Genomic DNA, 26,533 nt, shown 5'->3' with positions numbered 1-26,533 from the left:
CATTCAAGGGCGGTATTTGGTAAGCGTTCTTTTTCCATTCTCAGCACATGTCCCAGCCAGTGATGTCTTCTTTTGTAGATTATTTGTGAAAGGGTACCTTGTCCAGTAATTTTTCTGACTTCTTCATTTGTCTTCTTATCTCTATATGTTATTCCCAATATTCATCTCAGACATTTGTGATGAAATGCATCCATCTTTCTTGGTAAGTTGCCACGTCTCACTGCTATATGTTATGATGGCGATTAACAATTACTTTGTACCCATTCAGTTTTGTCTTGAGGGAGATGTTTTTGAGTTGCCAGACGTTTTTGAGTCTTCCAAATGCAGTGTTTGCCTTCCTGATTCTTATGATTTCCTTGGAACTAGTACCATCTTGGCTGATGGTACTTCCAAGATACGTAAAATTGTCCACCTTCTCCAGTTTTGATTTCTGTCCCTATAGTCCCCATTAACATGACTTTACATTTCTTTTCATTGTATATCAAACCTATCTTCTCCATTACTTCTTTTACTTGGTTTGTGCATTTTTATAGTCTGTTGTACTCAGTGAAGATGCCAACGAACGAACGGACAAGTGGCCACTGGATGGTTATAACTTTTAGTCACTACTGACTTAGCTGGTTTAAAAACATGGCCTAGAGATGAAAAAACAATGTATCCCATTCCTAATGTCCTAAACCATCAGTTCGTAGCCTCAGGGTCATGAATATGTAGTTTTCAATCTGCGGACTGGGGACCCCTGGAGGTCTGCAGACAATTTCTAAGATTTCCAAAAGGGTCCGCACCTCCATTCCAAATTTTTTAAGGGTCCGCAAATGAAATAAGTTGAAAACTACTGCCCTAAATCATTCAATCCTCCTACTGCATCTCCAACTCTTATACACAGATACGGAAAGGCAGATGAGTTCAGCAGCCTAAATGAAAAACTTTAAAACACTTTTGAAACAAAATATAACCACCTAACCATGGGAAACTTTGACTCTTCACTGGAGCATTCAAATACTTTTATTTTCTTGTACATTTTTCATGGAGAAGTATGTGGCCAACTTACATAAAATCCACTTGAAGTTCTTCATTCCAGCATGGATGAGATCCATCTGCAGTGCTAGTTTGATAAACTGTGTGCTGGAAAGAAACTTCTACAAATGGACGCACACTCACCTAAAACACAAAAATCATACACTTTATTAGATTTGTACTACTTTGTTTTATTTCTACGTCATCTTATAGAACAATAAAAATGTAGGAACCTCAAGAGGTCATCAAGTCCAGCCCCCTGTACTGAAGCAGGACCAAGTAAACCTCTAGACTATCCCTGACAGATGTTTGTCTAACCTGTTCTTAAAAACCTCCAGTGACAGGGATTCCACAACCTCCCTTGGCAACCTATTCCAGAACTTTACTACCCTTATAAAGTTTTCCCTAATATCTAACCTAAATCCTCCTTGCTGCAGATTAAGACAATTACTTCTTGTCCTACCTTCAGTGGACATGGAGAACAATTGTTCACCATCCTCTTTGTAACAGCTCTGAACATACTTGCAGACTGTTATCAGATCCCGCATCAGTTGTCTTTTCTCAAGACTAAGCATGCCCAGTTTTTTTAAAGGTCAGGTTTTCTACGTTGTTTATACTCCTGGGGGAATCCTGCACCATTGCGCAATTCAGAATTTTGCAGAAATTAATGTTGTGTGCACAGAATTTTCTTTTTTCCCTAGAGAAATGGGCTGTAGAAATGTTGGCTCCGACTAGGGGCTGCTGTACCAAGCAGAGCCCAGCTCACAAATAGAAGACAAGGCTGCAGGAAGGGGGAGCAAACTGGAGGGTTCCCAGAAGCTGCAATTCCCTGCACACACTGAAGGAAGGAGGCAGCAGTGCACAGGAAACTCCAGTAAGCCCGTGACCCAGCATCAGACTGTTTCTCCCTCTGGATCCCTGGGCTCTAGGAGGGTAGGGTCTCTGAGCGTCTGGGCCTGGGGCAGGGGGGAGCGGTCCACAGCTGGCCTCTGGAGGGAAGGGGTGTGAATGTCTGGGCCGGAGGAGTGGCCTGCAGCTGGGCTGGGGTGGGAGTGAGTGTCTAGGTGGGGGGGGAGTATGGCTGGGTATGCTGGGGGGACAGAGAAGCAGGAACTGGGTTGTCGTAGGGGTTTATTTAACTCTCTACTCTTGGGGGAATTTGTTGTGTTTGTATTGTTACAGACATACTTGCTGACAGGTATATTGAAATAATTTACCAAAATAATTGAAACTGATGTGATTATATAGTGTTATTTTGACAAACAGAATTTTGTAGAATTTTTAATATTTTGATGCAGAATTCCCCCAGGAGTATTTTTATCATTTTTGTTGCTCTCTGGACTCTCTCCAATTCATGCAATCTTTCATAAAGTGTGGCACTGAGATTTGGACACAGCACTTCAGCTGAGAGCTCACCAGGGCCAAGCACAGCAGACAATTACCTTCCGTGTCTTACATACAACACTCCTGTTAATACACCCCAGAGCGATATTAGCCTTTTTCACAATTGCATCACATTGTTGGCTCATATTCAATTTGTGATCCACTATAATCCCCAGATTCTTCTCAGCAGTACTACCAGTTAGCCAGTTATTCCCCATTATATAGTTGTACATTTGATTTTTTTCTTACTTAGCACTTGTCTTTGTTGAATTTAATCTTGTAGATTTAATATCTTATATGTCTTGATAGCAATGCTACTTTGACTTTAGAAATATCAGATTTTTATTGATAAATGTTGGTAAATGTCAATTTCACCATACACACAGAAACCAATGAAAAATATTTCTACTGATAATTTAAATTTACAGGTAGGCAAAGTAAGAAAAATGCTGTTTGAGAACTTATTAGCATTTGATATAAGGATACTTTTATATTTTGACATGTGATGTTAGTGTATGTTTAACGATTTGAAAACTTTATTATTTTGAATCTCACTGTCTACTGTCATTAAATAATTATTGTCTGACCCCCTATACTTTCTAACAATTGTTAAAATTTAAATAGCAAAAATTTAAAAAAAACACTTAAAACTCAATTTTGCAGAGGTCTGAAAATTTAAATTGATAAAAATAAAAAAATACTTAAAATAAATATCGACATTATCCATCAAAATTACCAACGAATACAAAATTGAATTCTGTCAAGCCTAGCGATATAGCAGTGTCTAGGATGACAGCAACAGGGAGACTGTGGTTACCTGCAAGCAAGTAGCAACTAAGAAAATTTTATTCATTAAAGTCCAGCTCCCTGGTGAATAACACATGGAAATTAACCAGCTTATTTACTCAGTACATTAGTGACTGATAAATGATACATCTGGTCAAGTGCTATTTATTTTTAGATTACAGTTGCTCAGTACATATAACGATACCCTCATGAAAGATGACCCTTATCTCTAGAATTTATATTAAGATATGATTCCAACTCTTATGATATATTAAGACTTACAGGTTATTGGGTTCTACAAGACTGAAAGTCTCCCAAATACAGTTTAACTTTCATCTTCTTCTAAGATTTCTGAAAATTAGTTTTTAATATTAATTTAAATTTAGAGTCATCATTATATATCAGCGGGGCCCAAACTGTGGCTCTGGAGGCTCTAAACTGTGGCCCTGAATGGTGAGTGTTAAGAAGAAAATATGTATTTCATTCTTAATAGGAAATGTGTTCTCTGAGTTGTGTCCTAAAACTTTTAAACTGCAGTGTTTGAATTGACCCCATTAAGACAGGGGGGCAGTAGGGGGCACTTGGAGCTCTATCCCTTCCCTGCTGCAGTTGCTTAGCAGTTCCCCTGGTGACCACCTGCTGCATCATAGGAGGAAGAAAGAGTAGTCTGGCTATGCCATTTGCCTGCTTTCCTACTGAACTATGGGAGCCCCAGGGAGGGCAGGATAGGAATTCAGCGGGCACTGCCTGAGACTAGGGGAGCACTTAGTAAAGGATGGCTCTCCTTCCCCTCTCCTTCCCATACACAGCCATCAAGGGCAGCCCAGAAGAAAAGGAAAGAAAGAGAATTTGAGAACCAACAGCCAGTTATCACACGCTAATTATCTGCTTTGTCTCAGCATTGATTAGAGCAGCCAGTGTCAGGTAGTTATGGTATCCAGAGGCCCTCCCATGCAATAGGCAGACCACAATGCACTCTGATCACTCTTCCTCTCAACCCCAGCATACTCCTTCCTAACACTGAAATGCCCCTGTGACAAGGACTGTGAGAAAGGAGACACAGAAGCCATCTATGATTTCTCTATGCCCACTGGGACTAACCCTATGTTGGGGAAATCCGCAGCATGGGACCTGCAGGTGGTTCTGCTCCCTTTAGACTGAGCAGAACAGAGAGCCCAAAAATGTTGATTGTGGCTCTTGACCTGTTTGAAATAATGTTCATTTCTCAGGCTGAAAAGGTTGGAAACTACTGCTGTCCAAAATCAGAAAATTTGCATTTTGAGAAATTACCATAAAATACATATTTAACTATAATAATGAAACTGAAATCCCTCAAAATACCAGAGGTACTGAAGCAAAAACAAGCTGTGACAGAACAAAGGGTTGGAGATCTTTTTAAAGAATAAGAACAAATTCTTAAATGTCAAGGGGAATTTTGTCCCAAATCAATATATTGTTGAGGGACAATTTAAATAAGTATTGACACAGCAGATACGGTTACAATAAAGAAAGTAAAATTTGCCCTCTTATCCATTGTCAAAACACTGTTTGAGGCCTTTGTCATGCCTTTTAAATAGGGCTGTCAAGCGATTAAAAAAATGAACTGCGATTAATCGCACGATTAAAAAAATGAATTGTGATTAATCGCGATGTTAAGCAATAATAGAATATAATTTCTTTAATTATTTTTGGATGTTTTGTACATTTTCAAATATATTGATTTCAATTACAACACAGAATACAAAGTGTACAGTGCTCACTTTATATTTATTTTTATTACAAATATTTGCGTGGTAAAAAACAAAAAATAGTATTTTTCAATTCACCTAAAACAAGTACTGTAATGCAATCTCTTTATCATGAAAGTTGAATTTACAAATTTAGAATTATGTACAAAAAAATAAAACAATGTAAAACTTTAGTGCCTACAAGTCCACTCAGTCCTACTTCAGCCAATCACTCAAACAAGTTTGGTTACAATTTGCAGGAGATAACGCTGCCTGCCTCTTGTTTACAATGTCACCTGAAAGTGAGAACAGGAGTTCTCAAGGCACTGTTGTAGCTGGTGGTGCAAGATATTTACGTGCCATATGCGCTAAAGACTCATATGTTCCTTCATGCTTCAACCATCATTGCAGAGAACATGCGTCCATGCTGATGACTGGTTCTGCTCAATAATGATCCAAAGCAGAGCGGACCAACTGACACATGTTCATTTTCATCCTCTGAGTCAGATGCCACCAGGAGAAGGTTCATTTTCTTTTTTTGGTGGTTTGGGTTCTGTGGTTTCCGCATCTGAGTGTTGCTCTTTTAAGACTTCTGAAAGCATGCTCCACTGCTCATCCCTCTGAGATTTTGGACGGCACTTCAGATTCTTAAACCTTGGGTTGAATGCTGTAGCTATCCTTAGAAAGCTCACATTGGTACCTTCTTTGCATTTTGTCAAATCTGCAGTGAAAGTGTTCTTCAAACGAACATGTGCTGGGTCATCATCTGAGACTGCCATAACATGAAATATATGGCAGAATGCGGGTAAAACAGAACATCAGACATACAATTCTCCCCGAAAGAGTTCAGTCACAAATTTAATTAATGCATTATTTTTTAATGAGCATCCTCAGCATGGAAGCATGTCGTCTGGAATGGTGGCCAAAGCATGAAGGGGCATTCAAATGTTTAGCATATCTGGCTTGTAGATATCTTGCAATGCCAGCTACAAAGGTCCCATGCAAATGACTGTTCTGACTTTCAGGTGACATTGTATATAGGAAGCAGACAGCAGTATCTCCTATAAATGTAAACAAATGTGTTTGTCATAGTGATTGGCTGAACAAGAAGTAGGACTTAGTGGACTTGTAGGTTCTAAAGTTTTACATTGTTTTGCTTTTGAGTCCAGTGATGTAACAAAAAAATCTACAATTGTTAGTTACGCTTTCACAATAAAGAGATTGCACTATAGTACTTGTATGAGGTTAACTGAAAAATACTATTTCTTTTGTTTATCATTTTTACAGTGCAAATATTTGTAATAAAAATAATAATATAAAGTGAGCACTGTACACTTTGTATTCTGTGTTGCAACAGAAATCAATATATTTGAAAATGTAGAAAAACATCCAAAATAATTAATAAATTTCAGTTGATATTCTATTGTTTAACAGTGCAATTAATAGCGATTAATTTTTTAAATTGCGATTAATTTTTGAGTTAATCACATGAGTTAACTGTGATTAATTGACAGCCCTACTTTTAAACAATACAAAATGATTCACTCTTTGGGGTTTTTTGTTGTTTAAGTAATTTAAGTTATTTACCTCACTTAGAGGATCAGATGTGTATGATGATTTGCCTGATAGTAGATGTTGACTCCGGGACAGCTGATTAATTGCATATGCTGGCGAATGAACACCTGCAGGTCTTTAGATATAAAACAGGAATGACATACACATTTCAACCAGCTTTTCTTTTTAATCTACACGGCAATTGCTTGTATTAGTTCATTATTTACAGATGCTACAGATAATTAGTTTACTATTTACAGATGCTATACATACTTATAAAGAACAGCTAACAAATCAGTAACACAAATCAAAACATAAATCCCTAAAATGAAGAAATGTCTAAAACTATGGGCCTGATCATGCAGCCACTCCATTGTTCCAGTCCAAATCCCACTGAAGTCATTTCAATCTGGACACATTATGCCTCCAGGCGCTGCCACGAAACTGGGGTGCCTGGTCTGCAGGGGTTCCATTTCAGCTTTTGGGGGCAGAGGGGCAACCTTAACCATGATTCCAGGGGCTACTTAGGCACCTGAAAATTCTAGGTTTTATTTGCAGATAACAATTTAGAAATTAGCTGACAGGAGCACTGTATCTACTTCCTGTTTAAAGAAAGAAAAAAAAATATACAACACCAATTAAAGCCATATTTTAAATTTATATGTAAATTTAGAACAATCAGGAGATAATACAGCAAGATATTCACAATCCCAAGCTTTGCAGTATCAGTTTTGGAGCCTTAACTCAGATACCAGAAACACAAGTTTGATACTTTGGTACACTATCTTTCGTAGAGATAAATAAAAATAAATAAAATCTGCTTAAAATCTGCTTACTTTCTCTAACAGACACACTCTGTTACTGCCATTATCTATTCCATTTTAGTCTATAGTTTTTCATTCTACTAAAACCACATTTACTGAATTTTAATACATGCAATATTTTTCTCTTTTATTAAGAACGAGATTTTATTTTTCTAATTATTTTGGCATTTATGTTTACCAATCACAATCATGGACATGACTCACTAACGTCTGACTCTGTCATTACTATTAGAATCAGACTTGGAACCACATTTGTTTTTGTACAAATTTTAAGCTATTTTACAGATATAATTAAAAATACAATTTGAAAATAAGTGACCATCTCCACAGTATCTGTAGTTATGTGTTTAGCTAATTGATTTTAAACTGGCACTGCTAAGATGAGTACAAACTAAATTTACATTCTAGAAGCATACTATTATTTGATTGTACCATTTTAAATAATGACTGACAAAGCACAATATGGTAATAAAGTAATAATGATAATCCAGCCAGGACAGATTAGGCATTTTAGAACTCACTACTCAAATAATTAAATTTAAGCATAAGAGAGAAATAAAATTATGAAATGCACAGACCAGACAAAAACTAAAACAACAGTACTATAATCCTGAAAGAATAAAATTTGAGAATATATGTGCACTGCACATTTTGACAGGAAGTAGCAAGAAGTAACAATAAGAATAATAATATTGTGTGTTAGAGAATGTGTGTGTGTGTGTGTGTGTGTGTGAGAGAGAGAGAGAGAGACACAGACTGTGTGTGTGCCTGAGTGTGTCAGTGTCTGACTCTAAGTGGAACTTGTTCAGTACAGCAGCAGCCGCAGCTCCCCCTCCCGAGCCAGAGGCACCAACACAGACAGGCTACCTGTCCCCCAACCCCAGCAGAGACCCACTAGGGCATAGCCACCTCTTGCATCAGGCGAGCTCCCCCTGTGCTGCACCAGCTATGGATCAGCATCCCAAGGAAGTGGAGACTTCTTTGGGAAGTGTGTGAGAGAGACTGTGTGTGAGAGAGAGAGAGTCTGTTGGGGGAGTGTGGGAAGGGTGATGGGAGCTGGGTAGCCAGAGAGCAGCTGCTGCGGGCTGGGCACCCAGCTCTGAGACGAGTGGATACAGGGGAGCAAAGGCAATTTTGGGGTGGCTATAGTTTCCACAAGCACCCCCAGCACCATGCCTGTTTGTAAAATTATAATGTAGTTAGAAACTCAGGGGGGGGAAGAGGGCCTCTTCACCCTCCTTAAATGGCACCCCCTGCTGGTCTACTTCTCCAGCCAGCCCAGCTTCCACAGAAGCATAGTTATCCCTAAGACTATGATAATCCATTTCTATTAATTATAAAGTCCTTTGATAACATGTTAAACTTCATGCAGTTTTTAGGCAAAATAAACTTCAGCCCAAAGGCCCAATCTGAATGTCCCCCCCGTCCCAACACTTGGCAGCTTTTGATCCTGCATTTATGAGCAGCTGGTGAGGCTCTCTCTCTCAGGGACACAATTTCCACATTTTAGCTCCTAGATGGACTCTCACTTCTCCTTGACTGAAATTTTCATAAATTATTTTTGGGCGTGTTAAGCTATTGCTGAGTCTCTTTCATGTTGTAGTTTTGTTTTATTTTCACACTAATCTCAGAACCACAGTTAATTTTTTCTTTACATTTGGGGTATTGTAATATACCATGGATGAAATAATGAATAAACCATCTCTAATTTAATTATTGTTGCTAAATATGATTTGCATTCTGTGAAGGAATCAGCCTATCCATTATTGCAAACAATGTCCAATTGCATGAAAGTTATAGACTGTTGTTTTGTAATGCTAATTATTTGCATAGCAAGTTTGGAATGAGGCACACATTCTTAGATGCATACTCTCTCAAGGAATTTACTTTTTCTTTGTTTCAGATAAACAAGAGCTCAGAACTGCACAAGAATTTAATTGGATTTGGCAACCATTATGCTAGACATCTGTACTCTCACAAACCGTTCCTACATGTTTATACACTGAATTAGTCTTTCATTATGCAGCTGAACTCCAAATAAATGAAAGGACCGCACAATTTGTTACTTTTGTAGGCCGAACACATTACACATACCAGGGCCTCCTTTCATTCCTCCATTTCCCCCGCACCTCCAACAAGTTCCCTGTGAGCCACCTTCCCATCCCTATTTCAGGGACTCCATGCAACCTGCCTCCAACACTTTCCTCCCTCATGCCATGGTCTCTATGTATCCCCCCATTGCTATATGCTAGTGGCTCATTGTGCTCCCCCCCACGATTCCCTCCTCCACCACATGCCAGAGGCTCAGTGTGCCCATTCCCCCATATGCCAAGGTCTCTGTGTTGCCCGTGTTCCCATACAAGGGTCCCCTGTTCTTCCTTCTCTGCCAGGGGCCTTCTCCAAAATGGTCTCTCTGTACTGCTTCATTTCTCCTTCCCCATATTTTCCCCTTCTTTACCATGGCAGGGGCGCTGTGTCAACCTCATTCTTCCCCATCTCATGCCAACAACCTGTGTGGTTCCCATGGCTCCCATACCATTGTCCCCCATTTTCCTCCTCAGGCCCGGGGCTTTGTGTCCCCCACATTCCATCCACCTTCTTAATGCCTTAGAGATACAAACAGAAATGCCATCACATGGAATGTTAGACCTTGCTTTGCTCAGCCATAAAGTATAATAAAGAGTAAATGTCTTCATGAATTGAGTCTACAGTACAAGCATTGAAAGTCATGAACTTCTCCTACTTTATCCAAATAATAAAGTTCTAATATTTTAAACAAGTTTTTAAATGATAGAATGTTTGTCAAACATTACATCTCATTGGTATAGTTATCACTCTGAATGCATTTTTCTGTAAATACTTTCATTTCCTACTTTATGCCCTAGCAGTATGTTAGCTTTAATGAAAATGTTTCTCATGATGCAGTAGCTCTTAAACCAGGTTTGGTGTGTTAAAATATTTAGATTAATATTTGTGGTAGCTAGAAAGAAAATTGTGCTCATCCAGTGTAAATATACAGATAGCAACTGTTTTTGTTTGCTGTATTATAAAACTTAAGTGATGTTTTTAAATTTAGTTCCAACTTGCAAATACTATCCTTTTCAGAGCAAGCTTCACTTAATTTTCCAGTCTTACTAGAAGAATATTTCTAAAACTTAAATGAGTAATTACATAAAGCATTAAAGGAAATATTAAGTGGGTGAAGACAACATAGTCTCTACTTTAAAAAAATAGCTTATGCAGTCATTCAGTTGCAGTCATGAAAAAATACTAAATTCTATGAGACTTATAAACTGATCTTCATTTTAGAAGCAAAATATTAAACAAAATATTACTACCAGAGAGTGCATGTGGGTCAAAAGTTACATTATGAGCAACTCAATGTGTTTCTTTTACTTGATAAGTAAAACTGGCTAACAAATTATAGTTTCTAATTAAGAACATTTTCTGTCAGATACCATATGATGTCCCAGCCTACTTGACTTCCTTTTTGTTCCCTTCTGTACTATATCTGACAGCTCATACTTAGATGAAGACAGTTAGTTCAATCCCAGCTAAGCAGCATCCAGAAAAGAGCTGAACATATCAACCACCAATCAATCCGTTACAAGAAGTCTCATCATACTTTCCATCTTGTGAGTGGAAGGTAGAGCACTCCACCAGATCACCATCTAGGAGTGCAAAATGAAAGAGTGCTGCTTTGTGGAATTCTTCCTTGCATAAACTCCTGCTGGACTGGACATCTATACTGGGAGCAGGATTTGGGAGATTGCCATGCAAATGGCACAGTATTCTGACCCAATCCTGTAGAACTTTTCTGGGCAAGTTATTGCTGATCCTAAGGTGGTTTTACATCATCCACCAAAGCATATGGTCTGACCTGCTATGTCAATTCCTATGTTCCTAATCACAGTGCAGAAAAGTTCATTTCTGGGGAGAAAAATCTGTACACTTATGCATCAATAACTATACAGTAGCCCTGCATTCTGGATAGCTGAAACAATTCCATGTCAATATAAGCAGCATTAAACACATAACAGAACTATCAACAGCATACTGTTCCTTACAGATAATTTACAGATTTCACTGGAGTTGAATAACTAACAAAATCCTATAATCTGCACTTTTGGTCAGTTACATTGTTTCTTCTTTTAAGTGAGATCTATAAAACTATGGGAATGCTCTTGCAAGGGAAATGGTAGAAACTAAACTAGACAAAACTCTAGAAAAGATTCATTAGGGAACAATCCTGGACTACGTGGAGGATGTACCAAATTATCTAATAGGTTTTTAAAATCCCTAACTTCTGTTCCTATGGTTTCCTACCTAATAACTGATGGATTTCTTGAAGGAATGTTATAAGCTCTCAATACTCTGATAAGAAGCTTAAGATCTCCATCAGAGACCGTCTGCGCTGGAACTTTTTTCCTCTCTTTTCTTTGCGGCTTTAAATGTCTTCTACGTTCACCTAGCTTAAAAACTGCATTCCTCAATTGGCTAGATAAAGTTGAAAATGTTTTAGTCAGCTTTATATATAAACATCTATATGTTTTTATACAATTATTATACATGATTTTATACAATTATTATACATGATTTAAGAAAATGGAAAATTTGTTACCTTTCTATGATTGTGCTCTACACAAAGGCTCCACAAAGTCCACTTCAGACCTTTCCATGCAAATCTAATTCGCCTGGGAAGCATTTAGAAACTACAGTGAAATGTGCATTACAAGCCCCATATAGTCAGATATGTAAGACAAAAGAATTTTCACCCTTTCCTAAAATCAGTAATATTGAACCATTTGGGGACCACTATTTGGAACAGCCTCCTGCCAAAGGAGGTTTCTGCAACAGAATGAAGGTAAAGCCTATAGTGCTTAAAAAAAGTGTTGATTGATGAGCAGGTGACAGCTTTCCAGATTTCCTTTAAAGTACCTTATGCCCTTTCTACACAGAATGCTACTGTGGAAAGTGTGGAGTAGGTTCTGATCTCTTTTGTAATCAAGGCTAAGTATGTTTCAGTGATAAAAAACTCAATCCACCTAAGTACAGGGACTTGCAAGCTTTCAAGTTCTGATGCATAGGGTGGAAGAAAATGAATTAAGATGATGTTTTCCAGAGTTAGAACCTATCGGTATGAATGAATGGTTTATGAAAGTTTCTAGTGCTATAAGCATATCCCAGATAAGGAAGATAGGTGTCAGCGTTGGTTTGTGTAGAAATGCTGTGTTAAGGAATCTTGATACCACTGGATGATCTACCAGAGATTTGGATACACCTATGCCCTGGTCTACACTAGGACTTTAGGTTGAATTTAGCAGTGTTAAATTGATGTAAACCTGCACCCGTCCACACGATGAAGCCCTTTATTTGACTTAAAGGGCTCTTAAAATCGATTTCCTTACTCCACCCCTGACAAATGGATTAGCGCTTAAATCGGCCGTGCCGGGTCGAATTTGGGGTACTGTGGACACAATTCGACGGTATTGGCTTCCAGGAGCTATCCCAGAGTGCTCCATTGTGACCGCTCTGGACAGCACTCTCACCTCAGATGCACTGGCCAGGTAGACAGGAAAAGAACTGCGAACTTTTGAATCTCATTTCCTGTTTGGCCAGCGTGGCAAGCTGCAGGTGACCATGCAAAGCTCATCAGCAGAGGTGACCATGATGGAGTCCCAGAATCGCAAAAGAGCTCCAGCATGGACTGAACAGGAGGTACGGGATCTGATCGCTGTATGGGGAGAGGAATCCGTGCTATCAGAACTCGGTTCCAGTTTTCGAAATGACAAAACCTTGGTCAAAATCTCCCAGGGCATGAAGGACAGGGACCCGAAGCAGTGCCACGTGAAACTTAAGGAGCTGAGGCAAGCCTACCAGAAAACCAGAGAGGCGAATAGCCGTTCCGGGTCAGAGCCCCAAACATGCCGCTTCTATGATGAGCTGCATGCCATTTTAGGGGGTTCAGCCACCACTACCCCAGCCGTGTTGTTTGACTCCTTCAATGGAGATGGAGGCAACACGGAAGAAGGTTTTGGGGACGAAGAAGATGATGATGATGATGAGGTTGTAGATAGCTCACAGCAAGCAAGCGGAGAAACCGGTTTTCCCGACAGCCAGGAACTGTTTCTCACCCTGGACCTGGAGCCAGTACCCCCCGAACCTACCCAAGGCTGCCTCCTGGACCCAGCAGGCAGAGAAGGGACCTCCGGTGAGTGTATCTTTTAAAATACTATACATGGTTTAAAAGCAAGCGTGTGAAAGGATTAATTTGCCCTGGATTAATCGCGGCTCTCCTGGATGTACTCCCAAAGCCTTATTGCGTCCTCCCTGGTAGGACATTTTACCACTCCAGGCCAGTAACACGTACTCGGGAATCATTGTACAACAAAGCATTGCAGTGTATGTTTGCTGGCGTTCAAACAACATCCGTTCTTTATCTCTCTGTGTTATCCTCAGGAGAGTGAGATATCATTCATGGTCACCTGGTTGAAATAGGGTGCTTTTCTTCAGGGGACACTCAGAGGTGCCTGTTCCTGCTGGGTTGTTTGCCTGTGGCTGAACAGAAATGTTCCCTGCTGTTAGCCACGGGGAGGGGGGAGGGTTGAGGTGGTAGCCACGCGGTGTGGGGAGGCAAAATGCGACCTTGTAACGAAAGCACATGTGCTATGTATGTAATGTTAACAGCAAGGTTTTATAAAATGTGTCTTTTTAAATACCGCTGTCCTTTTTTTTTTCTCCACCAGCTGCATGTGTTTCAATAATCACAGGATCTTCTCCTTCCCAGAGGCTAGTGAAGATTAGAAAGAAAAAAAATGCACGCGTGATGAAATGTTCTCTGAGCTCATGCTGTCCTCCCACACTGACAGAGCACAGATGAATGCGTGAAGGCAAATAATGTCAGAGTGCAGGAAAGCACAAAATGACCAGGAGGAGAGGTGGCGGGCTGAAGAGAGTAAGTGGTGGGCTGAAGACAGGGCTGAAGCTGAAATATGGCGGCAGCATGATGAGAGGAGGCAGGATTCAATGCTGAGGCTGCTGGAGGATCAAACCAGTATGCTCCAGTGTATGGTTGAGCTGCAGCAAAGGCAGCTAGAGCACAGACTGCCACTGCAGCCCCTGTGTAACCAACCGCCCTCTTCCCCAAGTTCCATAGCCTCCACACCCAGACGCCCAAGAACACAGTGAGGGGACCTCCGGCCAACCGGTCACTCCACCACAGAGGATTGCCCAAAAAACAGAAGGCTGGCATTCAATAAATTTTAAAGTTGTAAACTTTTAAAGTGCTGTGTGGCATTTTCCTTCCCTCCTCCACCACCCCTCCTGGGCTACCTTGGTAGTCATCCCCCTATTTGTGTGATGAATGAATAAAGAATGCATGAATGTGAAGCAACAATGACTTTATTGCCTTTGCAAGTGGTGATCGAAGGGAGGAGGGGAGGGTGGTTTGCTTACAGGGAAGTAGAGTGAACCAAGGGGCGGGGAGTTTCATCAAGGAGAAACAAACAGAACTTTCACACCATAGCCTGGCCAGTCATGAAACTGGTTTTCAAAGCTTCTCTGACGCATACCGCGCCCTCCTGTGCTCTTCTAACCGCCCTGGTGTCTGGCTGCGCGTAACCAGCAGCCAGACGATTTGCCTCAACCTCCCACCCCGCCATAAACGTCTCCACCTTACTCTCACAGATATTGTGGAGCACACAGCAAGCAGTAATAACAGTGGGAATATTGGTTTCACTGAGGTCCAACCGAGTCAGTAAACTGCGCCAGGACGCCTTTTAAAGGTCCAAATGCACATTCTACCACCATTCTGCACTTGCTCAGCCTGTAGTTGAACAGCTCCTGACTACTGTCCAGGCTGCCTGTGTATGGCTTCATGAGCCATGGCATCAAGAGGTAGGCTGGGTCCCCAAGGATAGGCATTTCAACATCCCCAACAGTTATTTTCTGGTCTGGGAATAAAGTGCCTTCCTGCAGCTTTTGAAACAGACCAGAGTTCCTGAAGATGCGAGCATCATGTACCTTTCCCAGCAATCCCATGTTGATGTTGGTGAAACGTCCCTTGTGATCCACCAGAGCTTGCAGCACGATTGAAAAGGACCCCTTGCGGTTTATGTACTCGCCGGCTTGGTGCTCCGGTGACAAGATAGGGATATGGATTCCGTCTATGGCCCCACCACAGTTAGGGAATCCCATTGCAGCAAAGCCATCCACTATGACCTGCACATTTCCCAGGGTCACTACCCTTGATATCAGCAGATCTTTGATTGCGTGGGCTACTTGCATCACAGCAGCCCCCACAGTAGATTTGCCCACTCCAAATTGATTCCCAACTGACCGGTAGCTGTCTGGCGTTGCAAGCTTCCACAGGGCTATCTTGCACTTCTCAACTGTGAGGGCTGCTCTCATCTTGGTATTCATGCGCTTCAGGGCAGGGGAAAGCAAGTCACAAAGTTCCTTACGCATGCGAAAGTTTCGCGGCCACTGGGAATCGTCCCAGACCTGCAACACTATGCGGTCCCACCAGTCTGTGCTTGTTTCCCCAGCCTAGAATCGGCGTTCCACAGCATGAACCTGCCCCATTAGCACCATGATGCATGCATTGGCAGGGCCCATGCTTTCAGAGAAATCTGTGTCCATGTCCTCATCACTCATGTGACCGCGCTGACATCGCCTCCTCGCCCGGTATCGCTCTGCCAGGTTCTGGTGCTGCATATATTGCTAGATAATGCGTGTGGTATTTAATGTGCTCCTAATTGCCAAAGTGAGCTGAGCGGCCTCCATGCTTGACTTGGTATGGCGTCCGCACAGAAAGAAGGCGTGGAACGATTGTCTGCCATTGCTCTGACGGAGAAAGGGGCGACTGACGACATGGCTTACAGGGTTGGCTTACAGGGAGTTAAAATCAACAAAGGGGGTGGCTTTACATCAAGGAGTATTTCAGGCAGGACTTCACAGAGGGTTCCAGTAAGAAATGGTGCACCTAAGTAATTGTTCTTATTGGAACAAGCAGGTTGGTCTGGCCTCTGATTGATACATGGCTAGATTTACCTCGCTGCACCGTCTCTGTGAGTGACTGCAGTGTGACCTAGAGGAATGAGTCCCCTAGACGGGGGTGGGGGGGGGAAGCAAATGAGTACAAAACAAGTCTGGTCTATTTCTTGTTTTGATCCACTCCATCTATCTTTTACATCTTTGGCTGGAAGCAGATGGTGCAGAAGGACTGCAAGCCATCCATATCTCATGGCTGCTCGGCAGAAGACGGTGCAGTAGGACTGCTAACCATCCTCATCTCTTGCCTGCCTGGCAGAAGATGGTACAGTAGGACTGCTAGCAATCCGTATCGCCTGCCTGCTCACCATAAGATGATTCAATGGGACTGACTGCAGGACTAAAGAGAATGACCTGGTCAAGTCACTCCTAATTTAGTCCCTGCGCCCATGTCTCCCCAGGTGCTCCTGGCCGACATGGCCAGGAGCACCTCGGACATGACGATGACGGCTACCAGTCGTACTGTACCGTCTGCTGCCACAAGGCAATGGGTTGATGCTGCTGTGTAGCAATGCAGTACCACATCTGCCAGCACCCAGGAGACATACGGTGACGGTTACCTGAGCAGGCTCCATGCTTGCTGTGGTATGGCATCTGCACAGGTAACTCAGGAAAAAAGGCGCGAAACGATTGTCTGCCCTTGCTTTCACAGAGGGAGGGAGGGAACGGGGGCCTGATAATATGTACCCAGAACCACCCGCAACAATGTTTTAGCCCCATCAGGCATTGGGATCTCAAACCAGAATTCCAATGGGCAGCGGAGACTGCGGGAACTGTGGGATAGCTACCCACAGTGCAACACTCCGGAAGTCGACTCTAGCCTCGGTACTGTGGAAGCACTCCGTTGAGTTAATGCACTTAATGCACTTAGAGCATTTTCTGTGGGGACACACACACTCGAATATATAAAATCGATTTCTAAAAAACCGACTTCTATAAATTCGACCTCATTTCGTAGTGCAGACATACCCTATGTTTACGACACTCTTAACACTGACAGACCTGTGATGTCACAGTGGATGTCAGGCCTAGCTGTAGGTCATTCTGTAAGAAATCCAGAAGAGCTGTACCATCTGGTTTCCTAGGGCTCACATTTCTATATTGAAAGTAATATAAGAATTCTGTCCAGAACCTTGCATAAATCAAGGGGATAGAATAACTATGGGAGATTAACTTTGGAAAAGTATCCCCATCTTATTTAAGGCTTGTTACTCAACAGCCAAACTGTCATGCTCAGGCAGTCTGGCTTGGATGCAAGAGTAGTTTCTGTCACAGAGATTATGCCACTTGGGAAAATGGAGTGGAGACTTCAGGAATATCTCCATTCAGTCAAAATACTCTGGTCTTTGGTTATAAGAATAACCAGTTTTCCCTCCTTATCTTCTGAATTACTCTCCTTCGTGCCAGCAGAGAAAGGAAAGCATAGAGAAGCAGGTTCTGATATCTGTGAGCCAGTGATCTTTGATCCGCTTCCCATGTCTAGAAGAGCCTTGCCTTTGGTTTAATCTTAATGCAGATAGGTACACCTCTCTTGATCTCCCCCAAACACTTCCTAGTTCAGGGAAGTGTTCCAAATTCTATCCACTGACAGCTTAGCCAGTCCACTTATCTGTTCGTTGTCACTGTTGCACGGGTAACCCTGAGACAGTTTTAGTGATCTTCCTCGCATAGAAAAGAATCTGCATTACATCTGCATTTAGACTTGAGTTTTGTGTTCTGGGATCCAGTACAGAACCGAGAATAGGACCCTGGAACTTTCCCCCTCAGAGATGGACTGGGCTTTGGAGTGTTTTAGTCTTTCACACCAAGGGTCCTTGATTGATGAGAATGATTCACTGATCCAGTTTGCGGACCCTTTGGAGCTGAAAAGTACTGACCTTCCCTTTCCATTACCCCTAGGTGTGGTGGGAAGCAAAGGCCCCAACTAATGATTCAAAAACTCTGAGCTCCTTCCCTTGGCAGAGTGAGACCTGCTGGTTGTGAGCAATCATAGTAGAGTCCTGTTTCTATTGCTCCTGAAGGGTCTTATAACAGATAGAGCATCTCTTGGCCTCTGGTTTTCCTTAACGACAGTCTGGCCCACACTGTCGTTATGCAAGGAGTGAGAAACTGAGAGGAGCTCAGCAGGTGGTCTCATTTGGAGAATAAAGCCTCAAAAATTTCAGCCTAAAGGAAATGGGGAGGGCCTCACTCACTGTTGCCCCAAAATCTACTTTAAATGATAAGGATAATGTGGGAGCACTGAACAGCTGCTGTTTGTCCCGCCACAGGCAGCGAATCTAACATAAGAGTAGAAGGGATAGGCCAAGTTCCAGGGCTTGAGGACAAGTCTGAACTGCCTCTGGTATTTTCAGGAAGAGAGCTGCAGCTAAAATGTCTTAGGCTGAGGGAATAGATCAGAATCAAGATAATTTCCCATGCTGATAATTCTGACTCACTTCTAAAATGTTGCTTGATGGATTCATGAATAAGGAACTGCAAAGAGAATTCATTTAATCTCATCAAGTTTTGTTCTGTTTCTTAAATTTGATTTCCACTTTTAATATTTACAATTTATATATTATTCTTTTTGACACTTTTCATGTAAATGTAATTTAGAACGTAAAGATGATAGGAACTATTCCTGAAAAATGTGAATCTTCTGATATGTTATGGATTCCTGGTTTTTCCAAAAGAAGCAAACTTTCTGAAGTTTAGGCTCCATTTGAGAACCAATTCTGCATTCCTAACACAGTAACTCCTGAGGATATATACCAGAAAGGATATAGAGACCAAAAATGAAACCTGATATTCCCCAAGCAAGTCATTATGATGAACTGGCTACTCCTGCACAGAAGTGAGATTAGCAAGTTTATGCAATACTAAAACTAGAATATTTTCATAATAGAACCATACACTAAAAAAAATTACCAATTAAAACATTCTTTGTATTTTTCTACCTATTCCCTTTCTGACTGATTAAAAAAATCCAAAAGTTCATACTGCAAACTGTTAATCACTTTTCAAAGGACCATCAACTGAAATGTTCTTTTTAGTTTTTAGCCAAGTCACATCCATTAAACTCAGTGAGAGTCATGTGGCTATATTCTCATATACCAATTTGAAAATATATAGTATTACAAATGTGCCAAGTAAAATATTACATTAATAAAGTAATTCACTTGCATAAATTCATAATCTTTTGATACATTCATTAATTCAAAGTTTAGTTTTTAATTATACCTCATAGATATAATTTCTTCATAATCGCTCACAATATCCATTAAATTAAATTTGTGCTTAACTTTGACAAGTCGCTTTAAAATTAGTTTTCTCATCTGCAAAAAATAATTGAGTTTTTCATGAAAGATAACATCTCTAAAATGAAAATTCATATTTGTAACTCTATAGGCAGGAATTCTCCACTATGGCACTTTCATGCTACAGTGCCCCAGATCAGGCGAGGGGAGGATTCCCCCAGTTCAGAATTCTTCTAAAGCAGTTTACACTGCCTTGCAAGTCCACTACTGCAAGCCCCAGCAAATAGGTCGCAGATTGGATGGAGGGGAAGTGAGGTAGTGTAGACATCACAGATATCTTTGTTGCTGTTCTGCCTTATGTTGCAAACCATGTGGCAGCCTGAAGAAGCCACGATAACTTAGACAGCTTCCCCAGACTTCCTTAGTTATGCTGGGGATCATTTTGGCCCCCGCAGCAGACTGGAATCTGCAAAGGTGGCATTAAGACACTTTCCTCCCACAACCTGTCTTGAGAGATTTGTGCTGCATCTCTTAGATCTGCAACACAAAATTTCACCCACAGAATTAACGTACATGGTAATTCTAATGGACAGAAAATGTCTCCCCACACTCAGGGTGAGTAATTTGTCTGGACACTGATAAAGTGCCCTTGGGGCAACAGAGGAGAAATCCTTGCCCCTTATCTTCAAAAAAGTCAAAAGTGTCATGAAACAAACTCCCATTACAACCAGCTGAGAAGAAAAGATTCAAAACCCGCTCCACCTTCTCTAGTGTATCCCTGCCTCCATTACTTATATTTGCTCACCACTACTGGACTTTTGTGTATGGCAGCAACAGAGTAATTTACTAAAATATCAATTTCTTAAATTCTACTTCTGAAGATGCTGAGGTGCTATTACTTCAATAAGAGTTAAAAGGACTCAACACGCCACAGGAAGTACTGAGCATCTTACAGGCATGAGCCCTTGGTCTGGGCCCTAGTCATTGTCACTCTGCGGCTGGTGCATACAGTGCAGTGACAGACATTGGTAATGGAACATGGTGCCCCTCACGTCTAGGTCATCAGCTGAATTACAGTGCTGGCTGGTAGGAACCAGAAGTCATCACCATCTGATAGCTATTCAGTATTCTATACAAAATTAATTGGTGGTATCAGTCCAATTGAGGACAAGGTGTCCAGCTCACCAAAAACACCATCACAAATGACTCCCTTATTTAAAGTCTGGAAGCCAAGGATTGTATGGATATAGAGCCTCAGCTCCAGAAGTCATCTCTTCAGAAAAGGTTTTAGGCTCATCAGTGATTAAGTTTGGACTGCTGCTGCACATTCTACTGTTATTCATTTTCTAGTATATTTCAATGCAACACTGTAATAAGTATTACATTCACATTACAGATTCTGAAAAGAAAAAGTTGGTCATTTTTCTCATAGCCAGTACAGTCATGTCAATATTTGTCATACCTTCCTTATAAAGTTGGCAGACCTAATCCTTTGTGCAGTAATAGGATCCACATCTGTCATTGATATATCCTTCTCTAATTGGCTTTCATATTCCTGAATATAGAATTAGGTAATTTTCCTGGATCATATACTGATCTTTACAAAAAATTTTAAAGAAAATGAAGAGAGGCATTTAAACTTTTTAAAAACTATGATGAAATTAACAGAAGTTCCAGAATATGACATCTTTGCTGGATTCTCTCAAAGCGTTTCCCTAAACAGTTCACAAAGTTGTAACTAACAACAACAACAACAACAGAGGGAAAGAGAAATTAAAATGTATAGGCAAGAGGAGAAATATGTGTTTCCCCATACATGACCTGAAAACAAAAGGAGAGTCAAAGAGGTGCAGAGATACAGCAAAGCAGTTTTATGAAAACAGGAACTACAGGGGAAAATGTGTTGGAACTAAAAGTAGTGAGACTGTGTGATAACACTGAGAAAAAAACTGATGCAAATTGAGCAGAGGGCAAAGGAAGAGAAGTAGGGAAAGAAAAAGTGCTTGAACCACCAGTTGTGAGGTTGTGTACAAAGACAAAGAAAAAGCTGGTGGTAGTTGGAGACAGTCTATGGAGGGTTTTAAAAATAAGTAGAGCATTTCTGAAATGAATACTGCAATGAACTAGGGAGCCAGTGGAGAAATTTGAGAGGAAAACATGATTCTCTATATGTTTAAGAAAATGAGCCAAAATATTTTGCAGTTTGGAGAGCTGGAACTTGGGGAGGCCATAGCTAATCAAGATGAGACAAGATGAAAGCATGGAGGAGGATTTCAGCCAAGATGAAGTTGAAATAGTGAAAAGGAGGCAAATGGAATGTCTGAGTCAAGAAGGAAGACAGAGGAGATGGAGTGACGCTGCAGGATTTTCCTCTGGCTGTATTTCCTGAGATATTTAGCTGAAGAAAATGAAGATGAAGCCACAAGTTTACTTTGTGAGAGCATGCAGAGAGGCTCAACATGGAGAAGTCATTAAAGATGTCAAAAGATATAAACAGCTGAATATCATCAGCAAATAATGCCAACACTTCCTGATATTAACGATACTTGTGGGAGCACAGGAAATACTGTTCCAAAGTTCCCATTCTGTGGCTACTGTCATTACTGCATGTTGCATTTTATCTATGTTATGCATACTTACACATGCATCCTAGAGAGAATACTGATGCTCAAAGAAGGACCACAGGACAAAACAGGCAGTTCATAGAATCAGAAGATTAGGGTTGGAAGAGACCTCAGGAGGTCATCTAGTCCAACCCCATGCTCAAAGTAGGACCAACCCCAACTAAATCATCCCAGCCAAGGCAGTTGCATTAAAGGAGAATTACCAACACTGCCTAGAACTCATTTGGTATCAGAAAGAGCTAGAGGGGACAAAAGACATCCCCAGATATTTTTATTTAAAAAAATGTAATCAAGGAGCATTCAGAGATAGCTAATATAACAGGACCCCAAGATGTGTCTATGTTTGCCCTCATTTTTTCTTAGCAGCACTAGAAGAATCTATGCTTGGGTTAAGGTCACAAAAAGCAATTATTTCCTAGAGACTAAAGCAACGTTGTCCAATTTATTGTGTTAACATTTCAGGGTCACATTACTCTGACTAGCACTTTACATCATTGAACTCAACAAGGACTACTTGAGTAATGAAGTGCTATTCAACATGAATAAGGACATTGGAATCTGGCTTTTAGGCATTAAATCATGATAATGTAAAAGATTACACTTGTCCTTGCTGCACATAGAAATCAAATAGGAAGAGGAAAGTTGAATTCAACTACTGTGAGAAATCAAAGATTAATATTAAACTCAGATTGTCATATATAACATGAAACAAGGATCACAGTGGAAACATTAAATACCTGGATGACTGCATCTGGTATCTCTCTATCATACAGTGGTATTTGCTGAAAATGGCAGAAATCGAACTGCTCTGAGTTCCTAAGCTGCAACAGCTGGAAACGTTTACACTTTTTAATCTCTTCTTCAGTAACAAAGTTAAACTCTTCTTGCAGCTGTTCAAGACGAAAATATTTTGACACAGTTTGTTCCTTGGATCTTGCATACTGTTAGAGAAAGTAAAAGCAAGGTTCAAATATTTTTAAACTTTTTGGGTGATGACTAATAAAATTTGCTATTTGTTTTTATAAAGTGAAACTGTACTGGCTTGAGCCAAGCAAAGAACCAACAGGTTCTAAGCAAACTTCCCATACTTCTAACAATACATCTCAGTATGACCTGCAATACCATCGCTATTATTTGGGGCTTCTCTTCAGCATAGATTGTATGATGTAAACAAACGCCTACATTTTTTCTATTGGTATTAACTTTAAGGAGAAACTGACATTTGAGTTTGTATGGTATTTTTATTTGTTCTTTTTCTTTAAAAATCCACCTATCATTTTTCTATATCATAGAAATTAAATGACTGACTAACCTGTACTATCTCTGTATACATCCATTGGCCTAGGAAATTCTAATGAAGATGTTTCTTAAAATACTTCACCAAATTCTGCTCTCTCTCTCTTTCACCTGTGAAATCCTACTTATTCCAGTGAAGTTACATGGGTATAAGAGAGTAAAGTTTAGCTTATTGCCTTTGTAAATGAATAAAATCAATTTAATAAGCTTTATCATTCTCTTTTGGTATAATGTGAGCAGGTGTAATGGGCAGATGCCATGGAATGTTGCACTGGTCACAGGCCACTAGCCAAGGAAATTAGTAGGAAACAGATTCCATAAATCTTCCTGGGAGTATAAAATGTAAACGAAGTTTACTTGAGTAAAGGTTTGATTTGGAGTGGAATCACAGCCCCAGACTGGTCTGGTGAGTGGATTGAAGGGATCGAGTAGTTAGTTGTAAGATTCAGCTGTCCCTCACAGCCGGATTAGGCTGCGGTTTTGATTACTGTAGCCACTAAGAGGTTATACATCTCCAATTTCTCAAGACCAAATTTGTAGGTAAAAGAAATCTTGTCTGAGATTATAGTTAAGGACATAGGACCTAATACAAAACTCAGTGAAGTCGCCGGAAAGACTATCATTGACTTCAGTGGTCTTTGGATTGGGCTCATTCATAGTTATTTATATCTCAGCATCATTTCAGACTTATTCTTGAATATGCTTAAGCATTGGTATGTTTAGCAGTTTTTTTATTATTCTTTCAACCCTATTCAATTCTCATTTTCTCTTTGTATGTAGCCCATTACTAGTGTAAGATGATAAATATTTTTTTCTGTTTGCCCTAGATGCTTTGCTAGATGTATATTTTGTAAAATATTACACAGAGAAACAGAGTCTAAAATGACTACCCTTGAAGCAGTCTACTCAGTATCTACAAAGGGATCAAGGGAGACAACCCTTAGCCTTTAAAAAACTTTAAAATGAAAATTAGACTAGAGTTTGTAGCAGTGAAGCCTCTTCTCACTTTTGAAAAATTCCCCAAATTGCACAGTGAAGTCAGCTGTTCAGACAGTGATCAGAAGTCATTACATGGACTCTAGAATAAGTCCATAGATCCCCAGTAATTTTCAGCTTTTATTATTGCACCACTTTTGACCACCACCTGGTTAATCTCTACAACTACTACTGAGCAGCTGTAGGATTACCTAACCCAGTGCTTCTCAAGCTATCTGATGTGGGGGACCAGCAATTTTTTTTTCCAATGTGCGCACAGACCAGCAGCTGATGGCTCGCGGACTGGCACCAGTCCACAGACCACCACTTTGAGTAGCACTGACCTAACCAAGAGCAGTGTCTCTCTAGTAGGACAGCTCCTGTTTCCATGCATAAAGTTAACTTCCTTCTGAATCCTTGAGATCCACAGAGTGAATGAAGTAGGGAAAACCCTGTGAGGCTCCCCCTATCAGTGTGTTTTCCTCACCCCTAATCCTTCCACAGATTTTGTGCTTCCTATCTCTAAATGATGTACTGAAATGACAAGACTTGAAACAGAAACAAAGAATAAAATTCATGACACAAGATGACTGCAAATTGTTTTATTAATTTGCTCTCCTGGGCTTCACCATCATTTGTTTTAATAGAATCAAAGATTGATGATCTAAGTCTGCTGCAGTTCATGTAAACAATGGGGTAAGATTCATAGTGTGGTATGACACCAGAAGGAAGAATGACCAGAAAGAGTTCAGAGCAAGTGACCAAAGTTAGGGAAAGGGAAAAGGATATGAGAGGAAGAAAAGGAGAGGGGGTAACTATCTGATTCAAGTAGAATCTACAACAAAAATAGGCTCACTTATAATTAGTGAGCAACAATTTCATCTTGTTGCTCCAAGTAAATACATAAATTATTCAGCTTTGCTCCCACTTCTTTTGGCATCTTCAGAAATCTTGAAAGTAGTCTTACAGTTCAGTCCCATATTATTTATAACCTTGGAGCCAAAGATCTCCTGTGAAAAATGTTTTAGTAGTCAATATCTAGAAATTCCCTAACTCCTGTCATGTTAGACTCAATACATATTTTCTTCTAGAAGCAATTATAAATTATTACAAATTCCTAATACTGAACTCTGCTAAACATTACCATAATGAATTCCATCAAATCTGAATACTCAGGGTCATTAGGATCAATCTTGACTTCTTTGGCCCATTCAGTAAGTTTCTGTTGGTCAGTGAACCACAGGAGTCCAGTAGCTATTTCTGCATTTATGTTTCTTGGCACACTAAAAAGGAATGCAAGACTTTCACTTATTTTGTCATACATTAGCTCCTATATACTATAACACACACAATGGTTTAGCAAACATTGCCAATTCTCACAGACATCATCAGGTTCAGTCTTATTCTAAGTCATGACTACAAGAAATATAGAGATTGAAACACCCAAGAAATCTGCAGAAAATAGGTTAACTGTGCTCTACAGTAAATTACCATTATACAGAACACCTTGCCATAAAGCAAATGATATTTTAGCATAACTTTTCCCATAGTATTAAACATGAGATGCTATTTAGTGAAAACCGTGGCAATCTTATAGAAATATAAGATTTATTATTACCTGTAACAAGCAGAGATTATTTTCTGAGATTCAGGGGCTAACGGAATTCCTCCCTCATCGACTGCCCAGGATAAGGAATACATTAGTTTTCCTGATGTCAACAGATACACCTCTTCAGTTTCATTTTCATCCAGAAGAAAAGGTACATCTGTAAATTAAAAGTTGTTGGAAAAAAATTAATCAGTATAATTAAATTTAAATTTCCATCTAGTTCAGCTTTTCCCAAGCTTTTGAAAGTTGAGATCTTCAGAAAAATGAACCCAAGTACACAGATCCTTCAACCCTGCCATTTCTTGTTAAAGGTCTACCCATCTTAATTTATACATCTTCCACACCCCAGTGACTAGTTTTTCACACCCACATCCCAAGACTTCTTTAGGATATAAGCACGTACTTAAGTGAATTCAGTACTTTCCTGAATCAGGATGCTTTCTTGATC

General features: G+C 40.3%; 2 protein-coding genes across 2 annotated transcripts in view; both read right to left on the bottom strand.

Moving 5' to 3' along the window:
- Positions 1 to 6,527: 6,527 nt before the first annotated feature.
- LOC140914917 (protein CC2D2B-like) lies at positions 6,528 to 26,177 on the bottom strand. Its single transcript, XM_073353949.2, has 4 exons — positions 26,095 to 26,177; positions 25,621 to 25,759; positions 22,943 to 23,146; positions 6,528 to 6,603 (listed from the first exon to the last, which is right to left on the bottom strand). Exons 1-4 carry the CDS (start codon positions 26,175 to 26,177, stop codon positions 6,568 to 6,570), a joined length of 462 nt encoding a protein of 153 aa, XP_073210050.1. The 3' UTR covers positions 6,528 to 6,567.
- LOC140915203 (protein CC2D2B-like) overlaps positions 26,106 to 26,533 on the bottom strand; it is a gene marked incomplete at its 5' end in the record, with an annotated part of 53,988 nt that continues 53,560 nt past the window's right edge. Inside the window, one exon of the mRNA XM_073354778.1 lies at positions 26,106 to 26,242. Within this exon, the coding sequence (XP_073210879.1) occupies positions 26,192 to 26,242 (51 nt within the window). The remainder of the gene's footprint in view (positions 26,243 to 26,533) is intronic.

The sequence above is a fragment of the Lepidochelys kempii genome, chromosome 7 (assembly GCF_965140285.1).
Source record: "Lepidochelys kempii isolate rLepKem1 chromosome 7, rLepKem1.hap1, whole genome shotgun sequence".
In the NCBI taxonomy this organism is placed as follows: domain Eukaryota; kingdom Metazoa; phylum Chordata; order Testudines; family Cheloniidae; genus Lepidochelys; species Lepidochelys kempii.
Note: the sequence above shows the minus strand (reverse complement) of the source record. Positions and strands in the feature narration are given on the sequence as shown.